The 14,242-nt window shown below is 48.7% G+C and overlaps 8 protein-coding genes across 8 annotated transcripts; 4 read left to right on the top strand and 4 right to left on the bottom strand.

Annotated features, from left to right (window-relative positions):
• Nucleotides 1–1,035: 1,035 nt before the first annotated feature.
• Nucleotides 1,036–1,509, top strand: N7487_005113 (uncharacterized protein; the record flags this gene model as incomplete). Its single annotated transcript, XM_056872860.1, has 3 exons — nucleotides 1,036–1,105; nucleotides 1,165–1,357; nucleotides 1,407–1,509. 3 exons carry the CDS (start codon nucleotides 1,036–1,038, stop codon nucleotides 1,507–1,509), a joined length of 366 nt encoding a protein of 121 aa, XP_056730580.1.
• Nucleotides 1,510–1,940: 431 nt separating this feature from the next.
• On the bottom strand, nucleotides 1,941–3,392 carry N7487_005112 (putative Golgi transport complex component Cog5; the record flags this gene model as incomplete). Its single annotated transcript, XM_056872859.1, has 1 exon — nucleotides 1,941–3,392. One exon carries the CDS (start codon nucleotides 3,390–3,392, stop codon nucleotides 1,941–1,943), a length of 1,452 nt encoding a protein of 483 aa, XP_056730579.1.
• Nucleotides 3,393–4,134: 742 nt separating this feature from the next.
• Nucleotides 4,135–5,323, top strand: N7487_005111 (class II aldolase/adducin domain protein; the record flags this gene model as incomplete). The annotated part of the gene is made up of 5 exons (XM_056872858.1): nucleotides 4,135–4,408; nucleotides 4,481–4,741; nucleotides 4,811–4,943; nucleotides 5,020–5,188; nucleotides 5,249–5,323. 5 exons carry the CDS (start codon nucleotides 4,135–4,137, stop codon nucleotides 5,321–5,323), a joined length of 912 nt encoding a protein of 303 aa, XP_056730578.1.
• An 843-nt stretch (nucleotides 5,324–6,166) lies between these two features.
• On the bottom strand, nucleotides 6,167–6,864 carry N7487_005110 (protein SYS1; the record flags this gene model as incomplete). Its single annotated transcript, XM_056872857.1, has 2 exons — nucleotides 6,167–6,539; nucleotides 6,620–6,864. 2 exons carry the CDS (start codon nucleotides 6,862–6,864, stop codon nucleotides 6,167–6,169), a joined length of 618 nt encoding a protein of 205 aa, XP_056730577.1.
• Nucleotides 6,865–7,307: 443 nt separating this feature from the next.
• N7487_005109 (cytochrome c oxidase subunit 6B family protein) lies at nucleotides 7,308–7,788 on the top strand (the record flags this gene model as incomplete). The annotated part of the gene is made up of 2 exons (XM_056872856.1): nucleotides 7,308–7,538; nucleotides 7,666–7,788. The coding sequence occupies 2 exons, from the start codon at nucleotides 7,308–7,310 to the stop codon at nucleotides 7,786–7,788; spliced, it is 354 nt and encodes a 117-aa protein (XP_056730576.1).
• An 872-nt stretch (nucleotides 7,789–8,660) lies between these two features.
• N7487_005108 (putative RNA-binding protein (Nab3)) lies at nucleotides 8,661–11,478 on the bottom strand (the record flags this gene model as incomplete). Its single annotated transcript, XM_056872855.1, has 5 exons — nucleotides 8,661–9,205; nucleotides 9,273–9,493; nucleotides 9,542–10,076; nucleotides 10,116–10,295; nucleotides 10,356–11,478. The coding sequence occupies 5 exons, from the start codon at nucleotides 11,476–11,478 to the stop codon at nucleotides 8,661–8,663; spliced, it is 2,604 nt and encodes an 867-aa protein (XP_056730575.1).
• A 667-nt stretch (nucleotides 11,479–12,145) lies between these two features.
• Nucleotides 12,146–12,816, top strand: N7487_005107 (peptidyl-tRNA hydrolase domain protein; the record flags this gene model as incomplete). The annotated part of the gene is made up of 3 exons (XM_056872854.1): nucleotides 12,146–12,345; nucleotides 12,409–12,669; nucleotides 12,726–12,816. The coding sequence occupies 3 exons, from the start codon at nucleotides 12,146–12,148 to the stop codon at nucleotides 12,814–12,816; spliced, it is 552 nt and encodes a 183-aa protein (XP_056730574.1).
• Nucleotides 12,817–13,041: 225 nt separating this feature from the next.
• On the bottom strand, nucleotides 13,042–14,178 carry N7487_005106 (snoRNA-binding rRNA-processing protein UTP6; the record flags this gene model as incomplete). Its single annotated transcript, XM_056872853.1, has 2 exons — nucleotides 13,042–14,034; nucleotides 14,089–14,178. The coding sequence occupies 2 exons, from the start codon at nucleotides 14,176–14,178 to the stop codon at nucleotides 13,042–13,044; spliced, it is 1,083 nt and encodes a 360-aa protein (XP_056730573.1).
• Between the last annotated feature and the right edge of the window lie 64 nt (nucleotides 14,179–14,242).

Genomic DNA, 14,242 nt, shown 5'->3' with positions numbered 1-14,242 from the left:
GATGAGGCGCAGCATGTCGAGACTATCTCTTCCCGACAACAAAGACGGATCATGGCTATAAAAAGTTCGACAGCAGGATCCGGACAGCTACACCAATGTGGAACATGCTTGTCGTTTGACTTTGTGGGCAACTCTCTTTATTCTCTGGTGGAAAGAAGAGTATAGGTTTCTTCTACGTTTAGTTTCCATAATGTCAATTTCTCTATTTAATTACTCATTTTGTTGACTCCTACGGTAGAATTCAAGTGTAGCCCGTACCTATGCACGGAGTACTTGGTTTCCGCTACCACTTCTTGGTCTTCCCTTTCTGCTTTAGTGCTCTGGCCTTACCGCCTTTTGCTCACTGAGTACACCCGAGGGCCCTGATCCACTTAGTGAGAACTGAGCAAAACGCGGGAGCAGCTGAGTGAAGCAGTACGCTCACCTCAATAAAATACAGTTGCTCACCAGAACTCTTGGCTGTTGATTTATGTACGGAGTAGCTATAGGATCTTAGCATATTTATATTTTTTATATTTATCACTCAATTGGGGACGTACCTAGGGGCTTGGCTTTTCTAGTACACGTGCCAAGCGCCTAAAACATACTCCAGGGCTGTACAGAGGTACCCCTATATAACTAGTAGACGCTTGGCACGGGTATAACCCAAAATTGGGTTGAGTTAGGTTGGGGAAGCCTAGTTGCGGCCCGTCGCCCTCCGAAACCATAGGCCAATAACGAAAATACTTTGGTACCCCACTACCCTAATTTGGCAGTCATGTACTCCATACAGAGTACTCCGTACAGCTGAAGGCCCTTGCATTCAATACTTTGCATATTTCTTGGGGATCATTGGGGATCGTTGGCATATGTGGTTACTTCAAGGCGTCCACTGACCTATTTTAGAAAATTCCCAGACCGACTCTACTACTACTCCGTACGGTACATATCACATTCAAAACATATAAATACTCCCCTGAACACCTCTATTTAGACTGGTATTGCAACCCATCCATCTTCCACAAACATCGAAAACCCCTCATTCAACTAGCAAATATGAAAGTCTTCACACCAATCTTCGTGTTAATGGCATTCGCTACCTCCCAGGCAATTGCTGCACCTTCAGGTAAGCCCCTGTCTTACTTTCAATCCCACCTCTTATAAGGCTAATTGAATCAATTACAGCCGAGAGTGCAGACCTAGAGACGCGCGCCGACTATTGCGTTAAGATTAGTGTATGCCATGGCTACAACTACGAGGGCGGCTGCTATAGTGAATGCAATAGGCCCGGTCAGGGTTACAGTATCAAACAGGAGTATCGGAAAAATGCCGGCTCGTTCAAAATTGGGACCAAGGGCTATAACTGCCAGATTGGATCGTGAGTTACCCCCTAGGTCGGCTAAACATAGAAGCTAATATATGTCAAGATCCAATCAGGGTACGGACCCAGTGGATTACCCTGGAATCAAGAGACTCAAGGATGGATGGATCAATAACATTGAAGGATATCAATGCAACAAACTCAAATGATTGATACTACTTAGGGGCTTGGAGGTTACGTCAACTGGCGAGGAATTGTGTGCCGTACAGTGACGTAGGTCGCATGGCTTCTGCTCTGGGTTACAGAAGCCAACACAACATAGTGGTAACTTCAATATAACTTCTCTAAACAGATACCCATATTATTCAAGATCTATATATGTGTGCGTTGTTAGGTATAGAGGCTGTACAAGTCTTATACCATAAACCAAAAAGAATTGGCTCCAGATCTCGCCCAGAAAATTAGGATATATCAAGTTCGGTGTAGTATACCACTCTAGATAGATGATGCCATACAATTATATTTCTCATTAGAGTTGTACTTAGTCTCTTGCGACTGACCTCATCTACCTCGTATCGAATCTCGAATCTCCTTGTAAAGACTCGGTGGAATGTACATCATGCTTGCAGTAGCCACATGATCACCGTCCCAGAGGACCAACAATTGAGCTCACCATCACAGCAGCTTCTCGCTCCCAGTTTCCAACCACCACCGTGTCAGTTCCGGGTCGGCCCTTTTCAGCCAACAGGCTGGTAGCAGACACCTGCGACGCACGGAGCACACACTCTTTGATTTCGATTCTTAGTCGATCACGGTTGGATCGCAGTGTGCGAGAAGAGACACCACCTCGGCTGACGATTTCCTGGACACGCGGGGCAAGAGACGAGGCGAGGGAGCGCCAATAGTAGGAAGGAAGTGATGAGGTGTCTAGAGCCTGGAGAAGAGGCTGCAGGAGATTAGATTTGTTTGAGGCCGCTGTTTGGGATTCGGTGGCGGGTTCGTCGGTTGTGGTAGTAGAGACCAAGAGAGGGTGTGGTGGTGGGCGGAGGTTTCTGAGAATGTTCTCTAGTGCGACTATATCTTGGCATCGTGCGGAGGTGTCGATGAGGGTTCGGTCCATGGTTGGGAGTTGAGTAAGAGCCCGGGCGAGGGAATTTACAGAGGTCATGATCGCTGTGTGCATGAACCCTTGTAATGTTGACAATAGGAGTTCGGGCTTGTAGTCGGCTGCAGTGATTTCGCCTTTTGGCGGAGGCGAAAGAAGATATAGAGCTGTGGCGGCGGTTGCTAGCCGTGCTCGCGCATCGCGGGCTTGCTTATAACCAGACGGCATGGATGACTGGCCGTTGGCGCTTGCCGAGTTCGAGGACAAAGAGAATCTGTTGATAGTCTGTTGTGCTCTTGACTTGACCATGTTTTCTGCGGGGATGACAAATTCTCCGCGTAGAGTGCGAATGACTTTCACCCGATCCAAACCGTAGCCTTCCTCGCCCTGTGTAGTGGCTGAAAGCATTTCTCGCAGATTCAAAATCGTGTACGCTGCTCGTTCCAGGGCACGGAAGCCATCTTTTCCGGTTGACGGCGAAGCTGTCCCATCCGGTCCTGCTGAAGGTGTCGGCCCTGTTGCGCCTCGGCCTGTGATTTCAGAAACCTGGCTCTCCAGCTGCCTGCCCAGGGTTAGGCAGCGCGCAACAGCCCTTGCTAGGCGGACAGTTGCAAGCGAGTTTTCAGCAGCAATACGGGCTTCGTCGGCTGCTTCCCATTTTTGTATAACCTCCTTTTGGAGGCGCTCGTACCCTTGAGTGACAGAAGCAATCTGTGTCCCTGATTCTTTCAAGATATTATCGGCAGCAGCAGTTTGGCTTTGGGTGTGTGAAAGCAATGGGAGTGCTGATCTTGTTGTCAATGCATGGATATGTGTGTCAATCTCCTGAAGATCAAAGAGCACCCGTGACAATGGTGTTGACAAATCCAACGGGGTATCTGTTGCATTGTTTGTGCTTGTCACCAATGTATTGGCGAATGAAAATGGGGAGAAGTCTGGGTCTAAGAAGGCCTCATAGTCTATGTATGACGGATCTCCTTCCGCCATGATGGGTCTAGACGCGTCCAATGTCTATTTCAATGGGGTTGCATAGAAGAAAAGAGCAATGAAGTAACTGAGGAACACCTTTTGAGCTAGCCAATCAGGAACATGTGGAGTTCAGAAATAATATGTCTCCAATGCGGCTCTCAATGTTTTGACATCAGACGACTTGGTCATTGGAGGAGAGAGGGATATTGGCCTGGAGATAGGAAGCCCACATGGCTGATAACGGGGTCACGTGTTGTTGCTTAGTCATTTTATACATCCACCTGCGCATCCATCTATTCTGTCGAGATTTACGGAGTAGATGATGACGCCTTTACTGAATGTGGATGGTAATATAAGTCATATAATATAGATGATCAAGAATAATCTTTTATACCCAACTCATGAAATAATACATATAATGTGGCGATACAGATACAGACAGATTCTATAGATTTGGGGGTAGAGAACCTCGGACACCTTGACCAATCCTATAATCTTGTGCCTCCGGAGTCAATACGTACATTTACTCCGTACGGAGTACAATATATTAGATAAACGATTTCCACTTCAAATTCAAATTCTCAATGCATTCAAATGCATTGGCTGCCAGCGCCTTCCAACGACAGAGCGGGGTTCCACATAGATAAGAGTTCGGAGTTAAGTCCGAGAACCAGACCTCATGAATATAAACTCTCAACATTCAAAGGTCCAATTCGTGAAATAGTACTTTAAATCAAGACAATTCAGACAATTTTTCACTATGTCGACATCTATAACGACAACACAGCAGGAGCAGTCCATTCGTGTGACCAACGAAGATCAACTACCTCCACTACCACCAGCGGCAAACGATGCATCATTCCAGGGTCTGGCTCGTGGAGGCCGAAATGGCACCCTAAAACTCCGTGGTATTCCCACTTTCTCAGACCTGACCGAGAAGCGTAAGTGGATGAAGGAGCACATGGCTGCTGCATTCCGGTACTTTGGCAAGCTAGGGTATGGGGAGGGTGTCTCCGGGCACATTTCGATGCGAGGTAAGTGTGACGCTCTCTCTTTTCAATGAAATATGCGTTATAGATGGGCAAGAGTATTCTGACGACTTGCAGACCCGATCCTCAAAGATCATTTCTGGATGAACCCGTTCGCAAAGCATTTCTCGACTATCAAGGCTTCGGATCTTGTTCTTCTGGATGCTGATGGATTTGTCGTCGATGGTGGAGCTCAACTGCCAGTTAATGAAGCTGGGTTCCTGATTCATTCTGAGATTCACAAAGCACGCCCAGATGTTACGGCTGCAGCCCACACCCATGGTATTCATGGAAAGACATGGAGTTCATTTGGAAAGCCAATTGAGATGCTTACACAAGGTTAGTTGCTTTTTATTTCTCTTGAGGTGGTATTGGGGATTGGAATTCGTGCTAACAGGGTCTATAAAGATGCATGCAATTTCTTTGGCAGAGTCGGTGTTTACGAAGACCATGGCGGCATTGTTCTGTCGGCAGAGGAAGGGAAGGCGATTGCAAAGGCATTGGGCAAGGAAAATATTGCATGTATCTTGCAAAACCATGGGTGAGTCGATTTTCGCCATTGTTTCTTCTGTATGCGTCTAGTTCTATCCGGCTAATTCGACTTTACTTATGTGCAGCCTCCTGACTGTCGGCCGGACTGTTGACGAAGCAGCTATCCTCTACTCTATGCTGGAGAACGCTTGCCAGTCACAGCTTCTTGCTGAAGCAGCAGCAGCCAATGGTCTTCCAAAGAAGATAATCAAGGATGATGCAGCCAAGTTCACCGCCGATGCTGCCCAGAATCCTGTAAGTGAAATGAATATATAAACCCAAGTGCTTGAGAGCATGTACACTGACAACCTTTAGCACAACTTCTATACTGAGTTCCAGCCTGAGTTTGATTTGCTCGTCGAAGAGACCAACGGAAGGTTCCTTCAGTAAAGAGTCAATAATATACATGCCAGTTCCAATTCGTTTCAAAGCTCTTTTAAATATGTAGCATATGTATTCTCCAAGCCTAAGACAGGAAGTACTCCAACCGAAAGAGGAGGTTCAGAATTACTTTTCACTTTGCAAAGCTGCCCGCAGGGGTTGCCATTCTAAAAGGTAGTAGTGCAATGTAGGCTGGCCATCATCCGCGATCTATCTATATATGCGCACCACAGCAGCTGGATGTGCTTTGGGCGTCTTTCAGATGGCTATCTAGATGACTATGGAGCCGGGAAGGCAGCATAGGAAATCGGGAGAAAATCATCAACTACAATTTCTGTCTAGGGTAGGTTTTAATGAAGGGCCCCGTAGAAGCTGTGTTGCCATCATACTTTACTCTAGATAGCACGTAGATACTTTCTTCATAACAGATAGCACAAGTTTTCACTCAGTTGCAATTGACGTTTGTTGAGATGGATGCCAGTCTTAGGTACAACGAGAGACAATGTCTCTTTTCAAGAAGTAGAGATTATAAACGATTTTTGTTTTCATATAGCTCGTCAGATTGTCAGGTCAGATCGAGAAAAAAAAAGATACAAATCTAGCACGTATTAATGTAAACAGGTATCGAACAAAATGAATATGGAAATCAATTCCTTCAGAACAAACGCCATCTATACAGATGCAACTGCCGCAAGGGTATACAAAATGGAAAAGATGCATCAAATAGCCCATGGTAGGCTGGGGCGTGAGAAGAGAAAAAACGGTATAATAGGGGAGCAAAAAGGCGTTCATAGCCCCAACGGGGAACATCAACGATGGGGCGAGGGGGCAAGGGGGCGAGCTAGCGCGGATTCATACAGCATGCTCGCCGGTGTGCTTCATATCATCCATTTCATATTCTTGCAAGCTGCGTTCTCGACCGCGGCCGCGGCCAAAGCTCGACTCCTGCTGACCATCGCCGGCAGATGCTTGTGAGGACGGGCCAGCTTGAGTGCTATCACGATGTCCACCAAACTTGATAGGCTCGAGTTCGCGTCTTTGGCATGCCCACATGCCGAGGAATGTCATCATGGCTGCACTGGAGAATTGAAGTCCCCACCAAAGTAGATTTGAAGGGAGGGAGTGTGTGTACAAAGTGGTGGCGATGAGGTGGAGGAAATGGATCGTCAGAGCGAAATCCGGGACGAGCTTTGAGCGGGATACGAAAACAAGTAGGAAAATGACGCTGAGTACTCCCGAGTGGAGATTATAGTTAGCCAGCTGATCGGAATACTGCTCGTAATGTCGAACTAGTGGACAACTCACCTAATAAAGCAATTCAACATCCACACCAATCCCAACATCCATCCAATGGTCGTATCACCGCGCAGAGAGTCCCAGCCAAAGACCAGGTCTAGCGAGAACGGTGCGCCATAAACGATGGTCGTGAACAAGATGAGGACCGTGGCGCAGGCATAGTATGCGAGCTGCAGCAAGAGGATCTTGCGGACGATCTTCAGCGGAGGGAGTTCAGTGCGCGACCGCGCTGGCGGACGTCGGCGCGCGGACATCAACTAAATAGACAATGGGGGTTGTTGTCACCCTCGTGAATTCCGTTCAAGGTCGAGGTGTCAAGGTGGTCGGATTGAGCTCGGCGCCCGAGGCGAGGGTACAATGGTGGAGGCGAAGGGAAGGGAACATGCAATGCTATTCGGGACGCCGATCCAAGTGCAATTTAGAGACAAAAAGTATCCGCTGCCAAATGTTTCAAAATTATATGTAAATTCCAGAACGTGGAGGTGCAAAAGTGAAAAAGGGTCCGGAGATGGCGATCGCCTGCCTGGGATCAACAGTCTTGGCGGTCACAGGCCCGACCCGCCAACAACTGGACATCTGCCGTCACTGACACCTTTTGGCTGCACAACTTGCTACAAGCGACAGCATACTCTATTAATTTGAGCTCGACGAGCCAATTCCTCACCCGCCCCCTCCTCGACATAATCATCTCTCCAAAATGGGCTGGAATCCTTGGTCTTCCGGCGATTCAAACAAGAACGCAGCCTCCGACGGCGGCCGCATTGCCCCGGACCGAACGAGTCGCGCACGCTGCTGGGAGGGCCGCGATTCATTCTTCGCCTGCCTTGACAAGAACGATATCCTGGATGGCATTAAAGATGATAAGAAGGCGCGACAGAAGTGCGCGAACGAGGTCGCGGAGTTTGAGGCGGCATGTTCACAAAGCTGGGTACGTACGGTTGGATTTATCTTTGATTGTCTGCTCAGAATTGCCAGTTTTTGGTGTTTTCTAGCTTGCCCTACGTTATATCTATTCATTCGCAGATTGTTGACTCGAGATTCTTGGCGTCTACTAGGTGAAATACTTCAAGGAAAAGCGTGTGATGGAGTTCAACCGGGACAAGACGATTGAGCGCATTCAAAAGGAAGATGCGGCCAAGGTGAAGGAGCTGAAAGAGAAAGGCTGGACTTCGAAATAAGAAGCTAGGGGGACTTTGTCGGCGACTTTTGTACAATATGTAGCATATCCTCTCTTATCACGTACCTTCATGACCACTCCATTCTAAAGGTACATTGCTGGAAGCTGCAAGCCTTGGATAGCTTGCTTGCTCAGTCTTACTATGTATGCCTTGTATAACCTAAGCTTTAAGATCGAAGGCTCACCACCGTCGACAGCAATGCGTTGGGTTGGGTAAGACTACGTACTCGTGGATGTTTTGGATAACTTCTGCCATATCTTGCGATATATGAAACAGAATTTGGAAAACGACTACTGGTCTATCGCCACCTATAAGGATTACAGTACTATTACATAAAATATGTAAATGCCCGCAAATCTGTTCAAAATACGAAACCGTCTCGACTTTTCTAAAGCCTGGCCGAGTTGCCAAGGTAAGATTATATGATATCACCCTCTGGCCGAGGGAATATGTACGTACACGTTGATGCCAAAAGGAGAGATGTTCACAAGCAATAATAACCCAAAATATGTATCTAGGGAACATCCATATTATGTCCAAAGGGGCAAATAAACCAGTAATCACAATGAGCAAGAGTCCAATGGTTGAAACGACATGCCAACTCCATCCTAGGTACCGCATTGCCCTAATATCTCCTAATATCTTACTGCATCTGTGACACATGAGAAAGAAAGAGGAAAAGGAAAGAAAAGCAAACGCCTAGTGTTGCGAGAACTGGTTTTTGGCCAGCCAGAAAAAAAAAAAAAGCAACCGAAGCAGAGCACTAAAATCCACCAGGTAGGGATGTAAGAACGCCAAGCTCCGAAAATGAACAATGACAAAAAGAACCTTAAGTTCGAATGAGGATGATAGGTAGTAAGAGAGTCGTGAAATCATTGCTTCCATTTAGCGAGGTGCTGCATCAGGTTCTGTACCTGGGGACCGACGGGTCCCTGGCCCTGCTGCGGTTGTCCACCTAGTCCTTTGGCCAGCAGCGAGAGTAGGTTTGGATCGGTGATGACTGGTGCATTTACAGGCTGGAGGTTGAAGGGTGGATGGGGGAGGGGCTGTTGTTGGGTATTTTGCATAGGCGGGGGCCGATGCGCATTGGTCAGGAGACTAGCGAGGTCGGCGGGAGGTGGGTTTGGTGAGGAAAAGGGCGACTGAGTAGCAGACACGGGCTGCGAATGGGGAGGTCGCTGGAGCGCCGACAAGAGGGTTGAAAGGCTAGGACCATCCAATGAACCAATAAGGTTCGCAATATTGGGTGGGTTTGAAAGCGCAGGCAAGCCAGGTGGAGGAACCGCCATAGGCTGTACTGGAGGGACGATGAAACCAGGATTCGGTGCAAATGCGGTTGGGGCCGCTCCTCGCTGCATCGCTTGGGACTGGTGGCTCAGGAGCTCAGCAGACATATTAGGCTCGAGCTCAGGGTAATCTGTGTGTAGAGAAAACAAACGGATTAGCAGGGCGTTGACGGAGAAGTGGACGCATAATACGCTTACCAAGGAAGCGAACGTTATCCAATCCAGCGGTTCGATCAAATAGCTGCAGAGGAATCTTCCGAGAGACTTGGTTCGGACGAGAGAGGCGGACGACGGCAAGAACACCTTCAATAAACTGACGATGCACAGCAGCACCAAGAGGAATCCGTGGACCAAGCACCAGGACATCCACTCGCAATCCACGGTTGCGGAAAGCATTCTCTACGTGAAGAACGAAGTTCCTTCACAATGTTAGTAGCTGTGCCGAAACATATCTTAAGATATTCAACCCACCTGTCAAGTTCCTCCAGCACGAGGATCTGCACATCTGGTACATCTCGCTGAGCTCGTCGAGGCACAGGCAAATCCGCTTCCCCTTCATAGATACCGCGCGGTCTTGGGCTGATGCTCCGGTAACGTCGGTCTCTGGAATAAGGAGAGCGAGGAGAACGCGGAGAACGGGAGCGCCTTCGCTCGCGGCGATCGAATCTTTCTGGCGTTCTGTCGCGCGACCGATATCCATCTCTAGATCCCCGAAACGGTCGCGGGGAAGGTGATCGTGGCGGGCGATAATCGTCGCGTCTGCTGCGGTGAGAAGGTTCATCCCGGAAATCGCTAAATGGAAGCCGACTTGGTTCATAGGGCTTAGACCGGTCGTATCGATCGACCGGGGCCCGGGGGTTGGTTCGCCCAGGACCGGCACGGCTGAACTCAGGTGACCGAGAACGACGTGGCGGCGGTGCACGGGAAGTTTCAGGCGCTTGAGCGGGTCGGGTCGATCGCTGAGGCTTTGAAATTTCAAGATCTGGAGACGGTTAGGTATTTCTTTGCGAGAAAGATAGCTTCATGGATTCAGGTACTCACGTATCTTCCTGCCCCGCACGACAGCTCCCTGTTCGACTCCAAGAGCCGCATGACAGGAACTCGCCTCCAGAAACTGTATGAAGCCGTACGCTTGCTTGATCGATATCTGAGCTAGTTTGCCGTACTTATGGAAGATATGGAACATGTCTCGCTTGGTGACTCTCTCAGTAGGGAGATTGCCTGCACATCGTAAAATTGTTAGATCGAGTTAGAGGAGATATATGTGGGAATAAAACTGACCAACAAACAACCTGGAGCCGATTGGGAACCGATCCCAAAGACCTTCCGTCACATAGATCCGCTCATCGTGCAGAAACTCATCATATTTCTTTTGGACCTCTGGACCCCAAGGCGTATCATCGTCAGAAAGCTTGATGGGCCGACCCTGCTTGTCAACACGGACTTTCTTGGATGCTACAGAAATCTCTTGCAAGGAGCCCTGAGATTCGGCACCAGTAGATGGGGTTTGCGGGAATGTGCCAATCGGAGGAGGTGGATTGTTGACGGTTGAGGCCCCTCCAGAAGCACTGTTAAATGGTTGGGACTGGTCTTGGGGTTGAATATTACTAGGTTGGGGGGAGTAGGCAGGCGACGCAGTAGCAGCAGCATCATGGGCAGGCGGCAGTTGGTGATATGTCACCTCGCCATTTGGGATATAATGGGCCTGGATAGAATCGTGGCTTTGGGCTTGAGGGTGGGCAGGGATGCCCTGGGATTTGAGGGACTCGCCCGCGGGTGCTTGGTGGATAGACGAGTTATCAGCGGAAGGAACGGCGGGAATGGTTGCACCAGGGTTGGGCTGGGAAAGATTGTCGAGCAGTTGCTGGAAATTGACACCATCCGCGCTATGCCCCACGCTCTCCTTCTCATCAATTAGGCGATCCGGCATCCTTGACTGCTCCGGGTCATAGGCATGATCTACTTCATTCCCAGTGGCAAAGCCTTGGGATACCGGAGCAACCGGAGCAGCATGGGGATAAGTGGAATCGGGGTGAAAGAAACCTGAGCTCGGATGACCGGCGTTTTCGGACCCCGACGCTGGGTTGGGAGGGTAATATGCAGAAGCAATCATTTCATTTTGCATCGCACGATTCGGTTGCGAGCCATGAAAACTATCAGCATCTTGGGTCTGTCTCGATCCCTCTCCATCGTTTAACCCTCCGTGCAACCATCCATCGTGTGTTTGCGGGACCTGCTTATACACCGAGCGTTCATAGGTGGAGGTATCGTTGAAGACGGGGTCCATTTGGTTCTCTAAGACTGGGATATTGGATGGCTCCGGAATGTGTAGAGGTCGAGGGCTTTCCGGGGTCAGAGTCTTTCCGCGAAAGTGAAGCGCTTCATCTGGGGGACTGGGCGTCATGTAGACTTCGAGGAGCAGGAGGTTTCATCTACGGAGAAAAAGTCTCGGGGAGGGTCCTGGGAATTTTCGCAATCGCAAGCTAAGGTGGGGCGAGAAAAAGATGGGTCGGATTTCTCAGACCTCACCCAAGAGGGAAAGGGGAAGAGTAGAAAGGAAGAAAATAGGCGATGAAGAGAAGGGAATAGGAAATAGAGTGGGGGGTTCTAGTGAGAAGTGGGAATAAGGGAAAAAAAAGTTTGTCAGGTGAGCAGTTGGAGGCGTTGAGATTCTGAATTTGGAGATGTCCACTGCAGTATCACGAGGATAAAGATAATTATTTTTAAAAATTCAAATTTGTTTTTGGTTTTAAGATAAATTCAAGGAGAAAGAAGATATTTCTAAGGTAAATTGTGTAAAAGAGTAATGGTTGATGTAACCATATATCACCATATAGCACAAATCACTACAACATGGAGAGTATACTATCACTACATCATATTCTAACTACTCTAACTATATATACTCAATTACCTTAATCACTCTAAATCACTATCCCAGTCAAATAAAAAGCTTCCGTTACGTACGCTAAGCGGGGCTAGACCTGGCGAGAAACGGCATTCCATTTCTTAGAAGTTTTAATTAGTCACACTCCACCTCTCCAGGCTTTCTTCTCGTATACCGGCATCTCATGTATTGCCAATGGCGTATACAAAGCCTTCGGGCACTACCCTTGAGACTATCCTTGAGAAGATTCGCATCTCAGGCTGACCAAGATGTACAAACAGCAAGAGATTGGCTCAAAACCCTCAATTCCAAGACCATCCCCCCCAACATCTGTGAGGTCTCCTTCAGTCGATCTAGCGGTCCGGGCGGGCAAAATGTGAACAAGTCAGTGTCCCCACTTGAAGATCAATAGTACTGAATGTTGGCTAATCTAGAGAGGGAAAATAGGGTCAACTCCAAGGCCACCTTGAAAGTCCCATTGGACGCATTGCTGCCTTTGGTTCCCCGTCTGATACACCATTCACTACGCGCTTCCCGATATGCCACTGAAAGAACCCAATGTCTAGTCATTCAGTCGGACGAGGAGCGGAAACAGTCTAACAATGTGGAATCCTGCTATGACAAGCTCTATCAGCTATTGCAGAGCTCGGCTAAGGAGGTGATCCCTGGGGAAACATCCCAAGCGCAAAGAAATCGCGTGCAAAAGTTGTATGTTTACTCTTTCCATGGAAGCACTGAGCAAATCTAACGGGGAAAAAACACAGACAAAAGGCTCAAAATGAGGGTCGGATTAAAGACAAGAAACAGCACAGCGACAAGAAAAGTAGTCGCCGGGGAAGCAAATACGATGATTGATAATGACCATGCAAACCACCTGATAGCATAGGGACAAGTTCGCCAGTGGACCCTGAATTTTGATAATATCCGATCAACGCCTAAGTGCTAAGTACAAATACTTGGGTATGCTATATGTATGCTACTCCTGTGCCGCGCGCTCCGCATTGCGGACGGTAGCCGCAATAACCTTCTGCAATGAAGGATCCAGGCCCTCTGTTGCCTGAACAGGTTGAAGCCAGTTGATCACTTGGCGTGCGAGATCCTTGCCCATGGGATACTCTCTGAGGCGGGCAAGAGAGCTACCAAGCGCCCGTGGGAATTCGGCCGATGTGGGGGGATTCCAGCGGTCGGGAACTTGATGTAGCAAATCTGCGTCCGTGGGCTGGAAGGCTTGTTGGCGCGCATCGTCTCAACCACATGTTCCAAAATCTTGCGAAGACAAGGCGCATCCTGGAATTCCCATGCCATATCAAAGTACTCCTGACCGAACCGATCATCGTTGTCGAAATGCTTTGTGGCGGTATCAAAGATGGCGAGCGGGATGGCACCACTCAGAGCAGGCGTGGAGTTCAGGTTTTGCAGTGCAACCTGGTCTACTTCTCCGTCCGCTCCTGTGCTTGGGTTTATGTCCTCGGCTGTGAGTGATGGGAGTGCGATCATGTCGGCATCGGTGTCATCGACTTCTGCTTCTTGAATCGGCTTGGGCTTCTGGCTCTCCTCGTCAAGACCGAGAATCCGTTGGCGAGCGACCAGCTTTGCGATGTAAATCAATTCCAGCTTTGCATATTGAATCCAAATCGTCCTCGCGCTCTTGCAGAACCGTAGACCGCGCTGCATGTAACTCCGAGCCTGTGTCATATCTCCGTGGTCATCGAGGACGTGCTTAGCGGCATAAACCCATAAGTCGGCGCTGGTAGGGTGTAGTCGCAGAGCATCGGTGAAAATCATGAGGAGCTTTTTGTGTGCCTTTTGTTTGCGAGCATATTCGATGTACTGGACCCAGAGGTTGATATCGCCGTGGAACTTGCGTGTAGCTCGGTCGAGAACGAAGAAAATGCGTCGCTGGCCATTGAATCCTGCCGACCGAATCCCAAGTCGCTTCACCCGCTTCTTTCGTAGCACATCGAGGTTCATTTCGTATTCAGCATAGCGCACAAAATCCACCGGTTGCGCACCGCGTGCGTTGAGTTTGTGCTCGAAATCAGATCTTTTTTTGACGATAGAGGAAATTTCATCCTGTTATCTTGATCAGCTGTCATTCTGATGGAATAACTTTGCTTTTCGGCTTACCTTGGTGAAAATCTTCTTGCGCTCATATTCCTTGAGCTCAGGCACTGACTTCTCGAGGAAGAAACGAGCCTTATCTGTTGCGGCGGACATGATTGCTGGTCACTGCAGAGGTTAAAAAAAAAGTCGGCATCCCGCATTGAAAAAACACCGATCC

The sequence above is a fragment of the Penicillium crustosum genome (assembly GCF_028827405.1).
Source record: "Penicillium crustosum strain IBT 35664 chromosome Unknown utg000002l_segment0_segment0, whole genome shotgun sequence".
NCBI classification, from domain to species: Eukaryota; Fungi; Ascomycota; class Eurotiomycetes; order Eurotiales; family Aspergillaceae; genus Penicillium; species Penicillium crustosum.
The sequence above is the reverse complement of the archived record's forward strand: the minus strand, read 5'-3'. Positions and strand labels throughout refer to the sequence as shown.